This window comes from Lolium perenne, chromosome 3 (genome assembly GCF_019359855.2).
Source record: "Lolium perenne isolate Kyuss_39 chromosome 3, Kyuss_2.0, whole genome shotgun sequence".
Lineage (NCBI taxonomy): Eukaryota > Viridiplantae > Streptophyta > Magnoliopsida > Poales > Poaceae > Lolium > Lolium perenne.
Window position 1 is genome coordinate 337382875 of NC_067246.2, and position 12497 is coordinate 337395371.

Genomic DNA, 12497 nt, shown 5'->3' on the forward strand with positions numbered 1-12497 from the left:
TGATAGTTGCAACTCGAAGGGGTGACAAGCTGATGGCGGAGACAAATCCAGGGGGTGGCGGCGGCCACCATCAGCAGGGCATCCTTCTAGACCGCGCCACCAGCGTCATCATCGGCGAGACCGACATCGTCGGCGATAACGTCTCCATCCACAACAGGCAAACTGCTGGAGATTGGAAGGTCATTGCGTGTCTTGCGGCCCATATGAGAAGACAGGGAGCGCAGCGACGGCCCAGTACGGTTTGGTTACTGATCGCCCATTGGAGGATGGAACGAAACGCTCCAGTGAACCGTTTTCTCAGCTTTGCGGTGGCAGCATCCGTAATTTTCACTGAAAGGTAGGGGTAAATCCAAAACGGACGAAAAAACTGGGGAGAAACCTTACTTCCTTTATTAGTAGGTATAGATAACGGTGCATAGTTGGTACGCATACAAGTAATAGAACCAGTGGCGGAGCCACGTACAAGCTGTGTAGTCAGTGGACTACACAGTTTTTGATGCATACAAGCAGAAATAAGACAGAAATTAATAAAATTTTTATAGAAATACATGTATTTGACTACACAACTTTGAAGTGACTACACAAGTTTGAAGTTCTGGCTCCGCCACTGAATAGAACACAACAAGGAAGATATATGCAGTCGTATCGCTGCAAGTTGCCATCACTGTAACTACCAAACACACATGTTTTTCACCATGGTAGAAAAAAAGAGCACCAACAGTTGGTTCACTCTTCGTATGTCCTGAGAGGCCAAAGTGAATTAGAAGTTTAAATTTAAATATGAAGGAGAAAAGAAAAAGTCGAAGCTAATCTTGGCCGCTCCTTCGATGGATCGTACCCGGAGTGCGCCACGGCCGTGGGGAGATCTGGTGTGGGCAAGTCTCTGGCCAAAGCCCAACTCTCCGTCCTACTAGCAGACTACACACCGTCCGTACGATAGTAGCGCGGGCGACGGCAGCACGTGGAGGCCGCGCGCGAGGCACCTTATCCGCCGCGGGTGCGATTTCTGGTGGCGCCTACGACGCCGTGGTTCCTTCGTAGCTAGTACCAACGTACGCCTAGCTACGTTGCGCGCGGCCATGGAAGCTCTCGCACCGTCGCCCCGGGCTCTCTCCTCCAGCACGGCCTCGCCGGCGTCGGTGCTGGCCGCCACGGTGAAGTGGGCGTCGGCGTCGTCGGCCAGGCGACCAGCTGCCGGCCGTGTCAGCGCCAGCGCCGCCGAGCCTGCCGGCGATGCGAAGCCGGCTGCAGCAGCGGCGTCCGGCTCCGCTGATGCCGCGGCTCCAGCGCCCAAGAAGATACTCAAGAAGAAGCCGGTCTACTCCAGTTAAGATGGATGTTCCAAAAATACTTGCATCACATATGTGCTGTGCAGCTTCGATTTCTCTTGATTTTTTCAATACTAGCATCTTCCTCACACACATCTACTCAAGTAGTGCGTGTCTCTAGTTTTTGTTTAGGAGATCATTAGTTAATTATTTACTGAACTCGACCTTTTCGTGTATATTTATAATGTCCCTGTATACTAGGTTAAAATGCTACTGAGCTGGAAATACAACTGTAGAATGATGTATACTTATAAATCGTTAAACAAAGTCAAACATATATAGCCACCCTACAGTACATGTAATAGGCAAATTTACTCCTTATTTAACGACTTCAATTTTGTTGTCATTTTTAGGCGCTGGCAAGTTAGGAATAGCAGCCTGCAATCCATGTCAAAAGCTCAAAGTTGTACGTGTATGTAGTACCAAGTAAACACGCACAATTAATAATAGCGTGGTGTTTTTTTTTGTTAATCAAATTTCTCTGGCATCACATTATACGCATAACTTCACGAACAGTTCTAGCATTTGCTTGTATTGAAATGGAGCTCGTTTTAACAGGAGCATCCCAAACTAATTAACATTAGAAAAAAGCAAGATTACTTAAATAGGGTTGTGACTGAAGAAAAGTAGTGTACATTTGACGCTGCTGTATTCGTAATTGCAATTGTTTGAATTAGTTAGATTACATACTTTGGGTTGTGGGCGAAGAAAAGTATTATAATTTAGTGAGTTATAACTCGATTACAAGATTACTTGTATTGTGTTTTTTTTCATTTTATCCTTTTGATACTTTCGGATTTGAGAGGCTGTGCGCATCTCAGTTATGCAGAGGCTGGGTGATGCCTAAAAATATTAAGTATTAAAGTACCACTATTGAAAAAAAAGTGAAGATATTTGTCACTTTCTGCCACAATGGTCATTCTTCCATTTGTTCTTTCGGAATATTAAGCTAACCTAAATAACATGATTTTCATTCTTTCTTGGGCAGTGAAAAAAGGGCAGATTGTGCGTGTCGAGAAAGAGAAGTATTTGAACAGCATCAATGTAAGTGCGTACGTAATTGTTCAATTCAATAGATACTCTTGCTCAAAATTCATTGAAATATTTGTGAAAGTTTTCCTCATAAAATTGCAAAATTAGTTTATTCTTTAGAGTAAATTCGGCTAGTTACTCTAGTTTGTTAACTTCTAGTTATTGCTCGTGATCTATAAATTACAGTACCTGTCAGTGGGGCATCCACCCTTCTACAAGGGGCTAGACTACATCTACGAAAACCGTGGCGAGGTAACTACCATGATTAACTTCACACATCCTTTTTATCACATTGGTTATTTGGTTTAGGTTCCAATTTGCTACTCAAAATTTGCCAATTATAGGTTCTCGACATCAGAATCTTCGAGACAGGAGAGTATGCCCTGGTAACTACTACCACTCCATGACTTATCTCTGGTTCTTCATCAATATTGTTTTTCTTTTGATATGGATGTATCTTAGTTATTGAAACATGTTTTGTCTTTTTTTTTTGCGACTGAGTTGTGGTTTTATCTACATAGATAGCATGGGTAGGGATTCCAACCCCACCGGCATGGCTACCAACTTATATGCTCATCAAGGTATAGTCAATGCTTCCTCGTCAGTTGTTGTTTTTTGGACATAGACTTTGTTTGTGGTAGCACAATTGATTGTCTATTTTCCTAATAATTTGTGTCATCCAAAATATTGAACATCTATCGTATGGAAGTATTAGCAAAATGCACCCGCTGGGGTAATTTGCATATATATCACAAGGTCAAATATTTATTATCTTCTTTTCATTTGTAGTCGGACAAACTCGACTACGAAAGAATGTAATGGATGGATTGCTCCACAAGATGATAGGAGAACAGTATTTGTGCACAAACTAATGCCACTAGGCGGCAATGCTGTGCAATTGCTCCATGGCTATAACACAGAAGAACTTGTAAATCGAGGATATGGGAGGGAGAAGGAAATTTTTAAAATTTACTATCTTATTTTTTGTATCTCTATCTCTCTAATTTTCTTACTCTCGGGGCCGTTTGCAGTTATACCATGGAGCTTGTATTCTGCAGATTTAAGCTTAACCCAACAAAGCCTTAAACTTTATTAGGCTATGATTAAAAAAAATTACGTAGGATTCATACGTTTGCTTCCAACAGTAAGGGTTTTGAATATTTCTTGTGGATCTTTGTGTTAAAATAGCCAACAATTCATCTCTGTACCTTTACATGCCTCCACGTGTTTCTTTTCTTGTAATTGTAAATGCATTTTCTTAACTTTTGAACATGACAAGTTTGTACGGGTTTGTAGGCCTTCACCATATTAACTTTCAAGCATTAGAACTTGATGTTGTGAGCATCAACCCTATACTACCTTCATCCCAAGGCTTAAGGTCTATATTTTTTTCAGAAAGTCAAACTATGTTAAGTTTGATCAAGTTTTTATCAAAGATCATTAACATGAAAAATACAAAATCAATATCATTAGATATATAATGAAATATATTTTCATATGATATCTACAAAATATCATATTTATTCATAAATTCTTCTAAAAGTTTAGTCAAACTTTACTTTGTTTGACTTTCTAAAAAAAATAGGCCTTAAGCCTTGGGATGGAGGTAGTAGAAGTCAAGACGAAACAATACTATTATGTTATTATCCAAATAGAGAGTGGATTTTGTACACCCACGCATGGGTGTGGGTGTTTCCGTCACCGTTCATTATGCTTTAAGATTCGGATAAAAGAGGAGAGAGAAAGGAATCTTTCTATCTACCATGGTGGGCACGAATCTCGAGGAATAAATGTACGGTGATAGAAACACCCACACCCATGCGTGGGTGTACAAAAGTATTTCTCTATCCAAATAAAATAAATACTCATGCCTTTTTCAAAATGATTTTTCATTTATATTTCAAATTTAAAATGTACGGATCCCTCGGTAGTGTTGGAACCCGGAAGTAACATCCAAATTAAAAAAATGTCCAGAAGCTCCAATACAACTCTCACAGAAAAATATGGCCTTATAAAATGGATTACTAACCTTATTTATAATAAATCTACCAATAAATTATTATTCATAAACTTAATTACAACTGAGTTTTAGCTATCTAAGGTATCTCATATTTTTTTGTATGAGGAACAAATCTACACATGGTTCAAAAAAAATCTAACAAAAATTCAAATGATACAGTAAAGATACCTCAATCATCACATATTTATTGGATGAGGAAAATACCTACATATACACTCGTATTTGTGGCCTATGCAGTTAAAATTGTGTACGATTATTGAAAAAATAATATATATATATATATATAGTTACTTCATATTAATTAGTATTCTTCTATGTGATGTATCTTCAAAGAAATTTTGTGTTTATTTTTATTTTTATGCACTCTTCCAAATGCCAATTAAAACTTTAGGTAACGCATTGTCAAATTCATACAGATAAAAAATGCAGGAAAAACATATGTAAAAAAATTGGAATCACAACATGGTACATGCTATATGTGTGAATTCATCGTGACATTTTTCACCAGTTTTGGATTCTTAAACTTATTTTAAATTAAAAGTGTAGTATTAACTTCAACAAATAAAAAATGTTCTAATAATATTTTTTTGGTGTCCCCCTACACAAATTTATGATGAAGACGAGGATACTGATTTGTTATTTTCTGGCAGTTTTTGTATCCACATAACTATTGTTTGACTTTATCTCCTTATTTATGTTGCACACATAATTTGTTTTCTATGTGAATGAAATATATGAATTGGAAATTTACGTGTGGTTTGTAAGAGCAAGTATAATAAGATCTAGTCAGCAGATTATAAAGATTTAAATATTATATTTATATTTAGTTGGCAGAAAGAGAAGATGAGACGGAAGATAAGTGGGCTCTAATGGGCTCTAATGCAAGAGTTAGTTTTAGCATGTGCTCCTAAGCACTTTGTGAGAGTGAAAGGTGGTCATGTATTGAATAAAATAGTATATTTTATAGCTAATAATTGTACATGTTAAGAATTGTACATTGTTTGCTATAGATGACATGATGGCGGCTCCTCGCGCCGCCGCCTCTTCTCGCCAATCATTGCCTCCCCTTCCTCACCACCGCCACCGAGCGCTACCGGATGAAGTCCATGCAACGTCGATGGCGGCGGGGCTTTCTTCCCCCTCGCGCGGTGGTGGTGGCGCGGGCCGCTGCAGTTGAACGAGGGTGTGGCTCTACACATAGGGAGCAGTGGCAACCTCTCCCACAATGGAAGGAGTGTCACGGATGCGTGGTGGCTGTGTCGCGACGGATCGGGGCGTTTCATGGCTCTGCCGGAGTACCAGGGTGAGTCATCGGTGATCGTCGAGGCGCTGCGAAGACTGGCAAGAGCGGGCCTGATCTGGACCGAGCGGGCTAGGTCGGGCCTCGCGGCGATCTGCAGCATGGAAGTTGTCTCGCGCGTGGCGTAGCACCTTGCCTCGTGGGGCTACCCATGCGTGGACATGAGGGTCCTGGCCAGCCGTTGACCTCGTGCTCCACGCCATGGTGCAGTGCGGTGACTCAGCATACCACTGCATGTTGTAGTATACAACTCGTTGATATGATCTTCATGAAGGGACTTTTTCACAAATATCACATCCCTCAGAGTGGTACAACAGAAACATTGCAGATCATAACACTCGAGATTATATTACAATAACAGTCTTAACAAGCTGGTATTCTCATAGGTCCGATGAGAACATCCTAGGATACTACTGAAGTTTCATTACAAACCAACATAAATCATAAACGGAGCTCAGCAACTTATTTAGGTAAGCTACTACGCTGCTCGGCTCTATAATACTAGGGTAAGACGCTACTCCTCCACCTCATTGTTGTCGGGCCGGTAGACTATCCCATAGTCCACGCCTTCCACTCCTCCGGATAGTTCAGGTTCTTCGTAGACCAGCTCGTATTCTCCTTCCGGTGCTCCTTCAGTGGCCTCCCCTTCATTGTCACAGTCTAGCAAGGGTGTCGAAATAAAGTGAGTACAGAGGTAATAAAGTGAGTACAGAGGTACTCAGCAAGCTAAAAAGGGAAAATGTGTTTGATGCACTAACTACGACCATTGATCAGAAAATCTCGGGTCAATGCATGTTTCGAAAACATTTCACTAGTAGAAAAATGGCCTATAATCCCGGTTGGTAAGGGCCTTTAGTCCCGGTTTTGGAACCGGGACCAATCATTCGGGACTAAAGGCCCTCCCCTTTAGTCCCGGTTGTAAAACAAACCGGGACTAAAGGTCCCGCCACGTGGGCTGCTGACGCGCGTCGAGAAAATGATATTTAGTCCCGGTTTGTAACACCAACCGGGACTTAAGGTTATTTCGTTAAATTTTTAATCCATTTTGTTATGCCCAATTAATTTTCGCTCCTATTTTTTTTCCTATTTTTCCAGAATTTCTAGTATTTCAGTTATTTAACTAGTTTAGTCTCTAACTACACTTAATCTCTAGGGATTTCTATTTTCGTGCCCTCGGTTCCTTAGTTGTGCTCAGTTTTTCCCAACTCCTTAGTTTTTCCTCAGTTTTCCCCAAGTGCTTGTGTGAAACCCGCAGAAGCAGCTCAGACGGCAGGATTCCCGTTAAGTTGACCGTTCCGTGCTGACGTGTGGGGCCGCGTCGTGTGGGCCCACGTCCCATGGGGCTGGTAGAAAGGGACCGCGTGGGACAGGATGAGATAGCGTTTGGTTGCACGTGAGCAGGAGCTGGGTTTTGTCTCTCTCGGCCATTGGCATTTCCCTTTTAAGAGTACCTTTTCTGCCTCCTTCTCTCTGCCTTTTTTCACCTAATTAGTATCAAATCTAGAGAAGCTTGCATTTCTGTCTTTCTTCAATTATTATTTGTGCCTTTTGGCCCTCGTTGTTTGCCCAATATGGCAGCAAATCTAGTAGGGAGCCCAATCTAGTACTCCATCTGGTCCATATGTATGTAGTTAAATCTAGAAGCAAATCTACAGGGAATGTACGATAAATTCACAAGGTCATATAGTAGAATAGGGATAGATAATAGGGATCCCTCCCTAGATAATAAGCTGCATTCAGCAGCCAAACATAGTAGGGTTCGAGGTTTTTCACAGCACCATCATACTAACAACATAACAACGAGGGATCCCTAGCTAACAACAAAGGGATCCCAACAACAAAATGGAGGAGGCAGCAGCAGCACACGTCCAGGACTCCGCCTACCCCATCTGCCTCTGCCTCCACTTGTTGCTCCCCTTGGGAGCCTTGAGCTTGAGCGGAGGCATGCGCCCGTCGGAGATCTCCACCCGCTGGATGCTGCGGAGGTGCATGTCGAGCGCCAAGTGCTTGGCGCGGAAGGAGTGGGGGTTCACCGACGCGCCGACCTTGGGGTTGGTGTTGCCGGTGTTCTCGGCGTGCGTGAGGAGGCAGTTGAAGTCAGTGCCGCCGAGCCTCCTAGTGCAGAAGGGGCACCTGTAGACACCCTTGTCGACGGCAAAGTAGGAGACGTACTTGCCGACCTGCAGCCTCCGCAAAGACTGGCGAGTCTTGATGTCATGGTGCTCGTCGTCGCTGCCGACGTCGTCGCTGCAACCGATCCATATCAAACGGGAACTATTAGCGAATGAGTTGCAACGATGACTAACGTGCATGATAACAAAGTTAAGAAAAACAGAGGCAGCCTCAGTTAGAGTGGACACGATTATATGTCTACAGGGATGGTGTAAGCGAACCAAAGCTCATGTACAACAGATTTGTACACAAAAATGGTTCGCTGAACCCTCCCTGTAAAAATCTGTGCCCACCGATTCATCATAGGCAAAGAAACAGATTCCAGATCTGAACTTGAACACATTCCAGATTATTTGCAAAATTAAATGGTTGATATCTTTTGATTCGTGCATAAAATAACTGATTGAGATCCTATGATTACTTGCATAAATTAACCGATTGAGATCCCATTATTACTTGCATAAATTAACCGAACGGCCGAACCCCAAATCTTAAACGAAATCAAGGAGGGATCAAAGCAAAATGGAATAAAATCGGCGCAAATATTAACCCAATACTCATCCATCCACAGATCCATCTACACCAGCACAAATAGGGTTCAAAAAGGAATGGGGAACAAAAAAGGAAACAAACCGTAGTTACCTCGTTCCATGGGTCCTCCATGGAGGTGTCGTAGGGGTTCGGGGGCGGGACGTACGGCACCGGCTCGTAGGGGTCATATCCCGGCGGGATCTGACCGCCACCGGCGGCAGCAGCCTCCGATGCACCGGCGGAGGCGGCGGCGACGTCCGTTGAGGGGACGGCGTCGAAGAGGGAGGCGTCGCGCTTGGAGCCGACGGCGCCGTGGACGATGGGATTGGCATTCTCCTTGTCCATCTCGCCGGCAGAGGAGAGGGAGAGGGAGAGGGTTTTTTGCTTTGGAGAAGATGATGGGACGTGAGAGAGGCGGCGTTGCGTAGGCAAGTGAGAGTGACAGAGATAGTGGGAGGAGGCGTCTATAAAGGCAAGGGGTGGTTAATGCGACCCGCGTCCTACGCGTCCACCGCTGCATGTCTGCACGTCTTGGACTTCTGCAATGCGACACGCGTCCACGATTGCACGTCTTCCATTTCTGCACCGCAACACGCGTCCTCGAGTCTAACCCTGGAAATTTAGATATACTCAGGTATAACCTCGAGTATAATACTAGCATTTTGTGTGTGCTCAGTTTTCCCCTTGAGTGCTAATACTGGCTAGTGCAATATGCTCAGTTTTACCCTCAAGTAGCTGGTCAACAGACAGTCAACAAATGGGATTAACTAGTTAAATGAGTCATTTAATGTGCAAAAAATTCCAAAAAATAGTGGCACATACTCATGGAGTCTTACCACAAATTGCCAGTTCTCAAAACATAGATAAGTCATAGATAAATCAAGTTTTACCACAAATTGCCACTTCTCAAAGGCCTTCTCAAATCACCTAGTAGCTATGAAGGTGCATGGTTTTCCACAATAAGCCCTTCCCAAAACAGCTTTCCACAAAACATACTTTGTCTAAATGAGGCCACAATTCTCACACTCATGTATATTTGTATTGCAAATAGTTTGAGATAGGCCAAGATGGGTTTTATTGTACAAAACACGCATTTTCCATTTTTTAAATCTCATATTTGAAACCCTTAATCTGTTTATTACATAGGTGCCCTTGGTTTCTTGATACTACTCAGTTTTGCCCTCTCCCTCCACAAATTCTCTCACACGTGCAACATTGCCTTGATTGGTCTAGCCCATGTCACGCGGATCGTGCCCGCCGACCGTTGATCGTATGATCTAACGGGCAGGATAACCCCTCTCTCTCTGTCGGCGGTTACCTTCCACTCTAAGTATGCTAAAGGGCGGTTTTCTGTATTCATTTTCACGCGCTAAAAATTATAAACTCTTTTAGGCATTACTTTTCACGCAAAAAATTATAAACCATCACCGATTTGTTGTAGCCATTAATTTTCACGCAAAAATGATAAACCATCACCGATTTGTTGTAGCCATTAATTTTCACGAAAAAAATGATAAACCATCACCGATTTGTTGTAGCCATTAATTTTCACGAAAAAATGATAAACCATCACCGATTTGTTGTAGCCATTAATTTTCACGCAAAAAATGATAAACGAACCAATCTATCTATCTCTGTATTTGAAGTTTGGAAGGGTTCACCATCTAGTTATGTTAACTTTCGAGGTTTTGTCCTAAAAATAAATGGGTATTATAAAGGGAAATAAAAGTTCAAAAAAATGTAAAAACGAAACAATCTACCTATCTTTGTATAGAAGATCGTCTGTATGATTTTTGAGGTCATTTAGAGAAGGTAGAAAAAAATCCCTTTTGAGAAGGTCGAAAAAACCTAACTTGTTACAAAAGCTGGTTTCAGTGAGACCTAACCAAATTTGGCATACATTATGCCATATCTATAACAACAAGGAATATCTAAAAGGGAAAGTTTCACAAAATTTGAAATTTATGGCGAAAATGATGCCATACATGATGCTGTTTTTCGAGGTTTTGACCTGAAAATCAATTGGTTATTATAAAGGGAAATAAAAAGTTCAAAAAATATAAAAATGAAACAATATATCTATCTATGTATAGAAGATCAGCTGTATGAAATTTGAGTTCATTTAGAGAAGGTAGAATAAATCACCTTCTAGAAAAGCTGGGTTCAGTGAGACGAAACGGCATGCGTTTAAGCAAAGTGATTTTTTCGAACATCTCCAAATGACCCCAAATTTGCCATACATGATGCCATACGTGTAACAACAAGGAACCCTATCTAAAAAGTGTCAAAAAAGTTTGCCCAACCGTATAGCTCTATCAAAAAGAACCTCACCATGGCGCTAGTATAATTTTGGGCTTAGTTACAAACTTTCGTTACCTAACCTTCAACACGAAACTTGTTTCAAATCACTTTTGGCGTACAAGAAACAAATCCCTCCTTGATTCGAGCACCACAGACTCCAAACTTTGCCGATGCCGATATCGGCATGGTCAGAACGGCTATGCTCACCGCCACTGCTAGGTCACCGTCGGGATGCACCCTCAATCCCGTCCCCTCATTCGATCACTGACACACCAGAGATACCGCCGAGGCCAATGCCGAACGTACATGCTGATGCCAATGCCGAACATGCATCCACGCCGATGTGGGCACGGCCACGCCGCCCCGCTATGCTGGACGCCACAGACCACCGCGAGGTCTTTCCCTTCGCCATCACACTCTTCTAGCACCCATCTATACACGCCAGAAAGGAGAGACACTAGTTTTCTCTACATTGCTCGCGTTCGTGTCGGACACGGTCAGTCAAAGTTTTGAGGTAGTCGTCGATGCCGTCGACCATTTCTTCTCTTCTTTGCATGGTTAAACGCGTCTAGTTCATATTTATCTAATGCGTCTGGTCTCGCCTCATGCAGTTCTTTGTGGATGTCGATCTCATCTCGGCACCCCGCAGGCCACCTCCTCCGTGCCATCGCTGTAGAGCTCCGTTTAAAAATCTATTCCTACTCGTGTATTGCCCCTTGTATCAGCGCCATGGTCCACTTGTCATTCGATATACCGAAGCCCCACTCGTGCGCGTTTTGGTCAGGGATACAGCGATGCTTACGGTCAAACAAAGATGGATGGTCTGACGTGTCTTTGCGGGCTCTACGTGGCCCCACTAGTCAGAAGATAACGGTCAACCGTCGGGTAACCGGCCGTTACAGCACCTGTGATGGTTTCAGACAAGGTCTTGGGGAAAACTGAGGAAAAACTAAGGAGCTGGGGAAAACTGAGCACAACTAAGGAACCGGGGGCACGAAAATAGAAATCCCTAATCTCTAACTACGCTTAATCTCTAGTCAAATTACTTACCCTTGGTCCAACTTTCCGCTCGGTCACCCATCCTCACACTACTCCAGTACTAGCACGCTTAACTTCTAAGTTCCTTTTCTGTCCCGCTTTCAAATGCTTCGCGCGCATGTTGTGATACTAGTATCATATCAATCCTATTAACATGTTGGTCGATGTCACACTTATTTATTGTTCAAATTCCAAATAATTATTTTAATAAACAAAATTAATGACGTAATAACATGTTGTGATAATTGTATTATAATATTATTTTTATAAATATTAATTTTTTAATTTGTATTATAATTGTTCTTTAATATTAATTTTTTTAATAATTTTTTTTGCCAAACTTTGAAAATTTGAAAATATAAAAATGGCTAACTTTATGGTTAAGTAATAGTAATCTTTATGCATGATGAAATTATTAATTTAAAAATTTTAAAAATATAAAATCCTGAATTTCTGGCAAAAACTAAAATCTTCCTGCTTTCATAGTTTAATTTGGAATTTTGAGAATCTAAAAATTGGCTAACCGGGTGAACCCCGGTGAATTCGGATATAACTTTTTTCCCACAGTGATTTTGATATATTACACATTTTTTTTCGACGTCGTATGCAAAAGTTAATGCGGCTTTACCATTTTCAAACTTTTTTTGCAAAAAAGTGAAAATTCAAATTTGTTAATTTTCCCTAATAGTAGGTTGCATAACATACAAGAATCTGAAAACATTTTATTTTTTAAATTTTCGATCATTTTCTTTTCTATTTTATAGTGTTGAAAAAG

The 12497-nt window shown here is 41.8% G+C and overlaps 1 protein-coding gene across 1 annotated transcript; it reads left to right on the forward strand.

Moving 5' to 3' along the window:
• The first annotated feature begins 954 nt into the window (after nt 1–954).
• Nucleotides 955–3349, forward strand: LOC127345941 (NAD(P)H-quinone oxidoreductase subunit O, chloroplastic). The gene is made up of 6 exons (XM_051372482.2): nt 955–1326; nt 2317–2372; nt 2547–2612; nt 2705–2746; nt 2882–2941; nt 3150–3349. Exons 1-6 carry the CDS (start codon nt 1080–1082, stop codon nt 3177–3179), a joined length of 501 nt encoding a protein of 166 aa, XP_051228442.1. The 5' UTR covers nt 955–1079; the 3' UTR covers nt 3180–3349.
• The last annotated feature ends 9148 nt before the right edge of the window (nt 3350–12497 follow it).

Bases quoted from the DNA above. Each gene is read 5' to 3' on its own strand.
- LOC127345941 (XM_051372482.2), top strand. From the start codon at position 1,080: ATGGAAGCTCTCGCACCGTCGCCCCGGGCTCTCTCCTCCAGCACGGCC. The intron at 2,373-2,546 runs GTAAGTGCGTAC...TATAAATTACAG, and splicing joins AGTATTTGAACAGCATCAAT to TACCTGTCAGTGGGGCATCC. The intron at 2,613-2,704 runs GTAACTACCATG...TGCCAATTATAG, and splicing joins TCTACGAAAACCGTGGCGAG to GTTCTCGACATCAGAATCTT.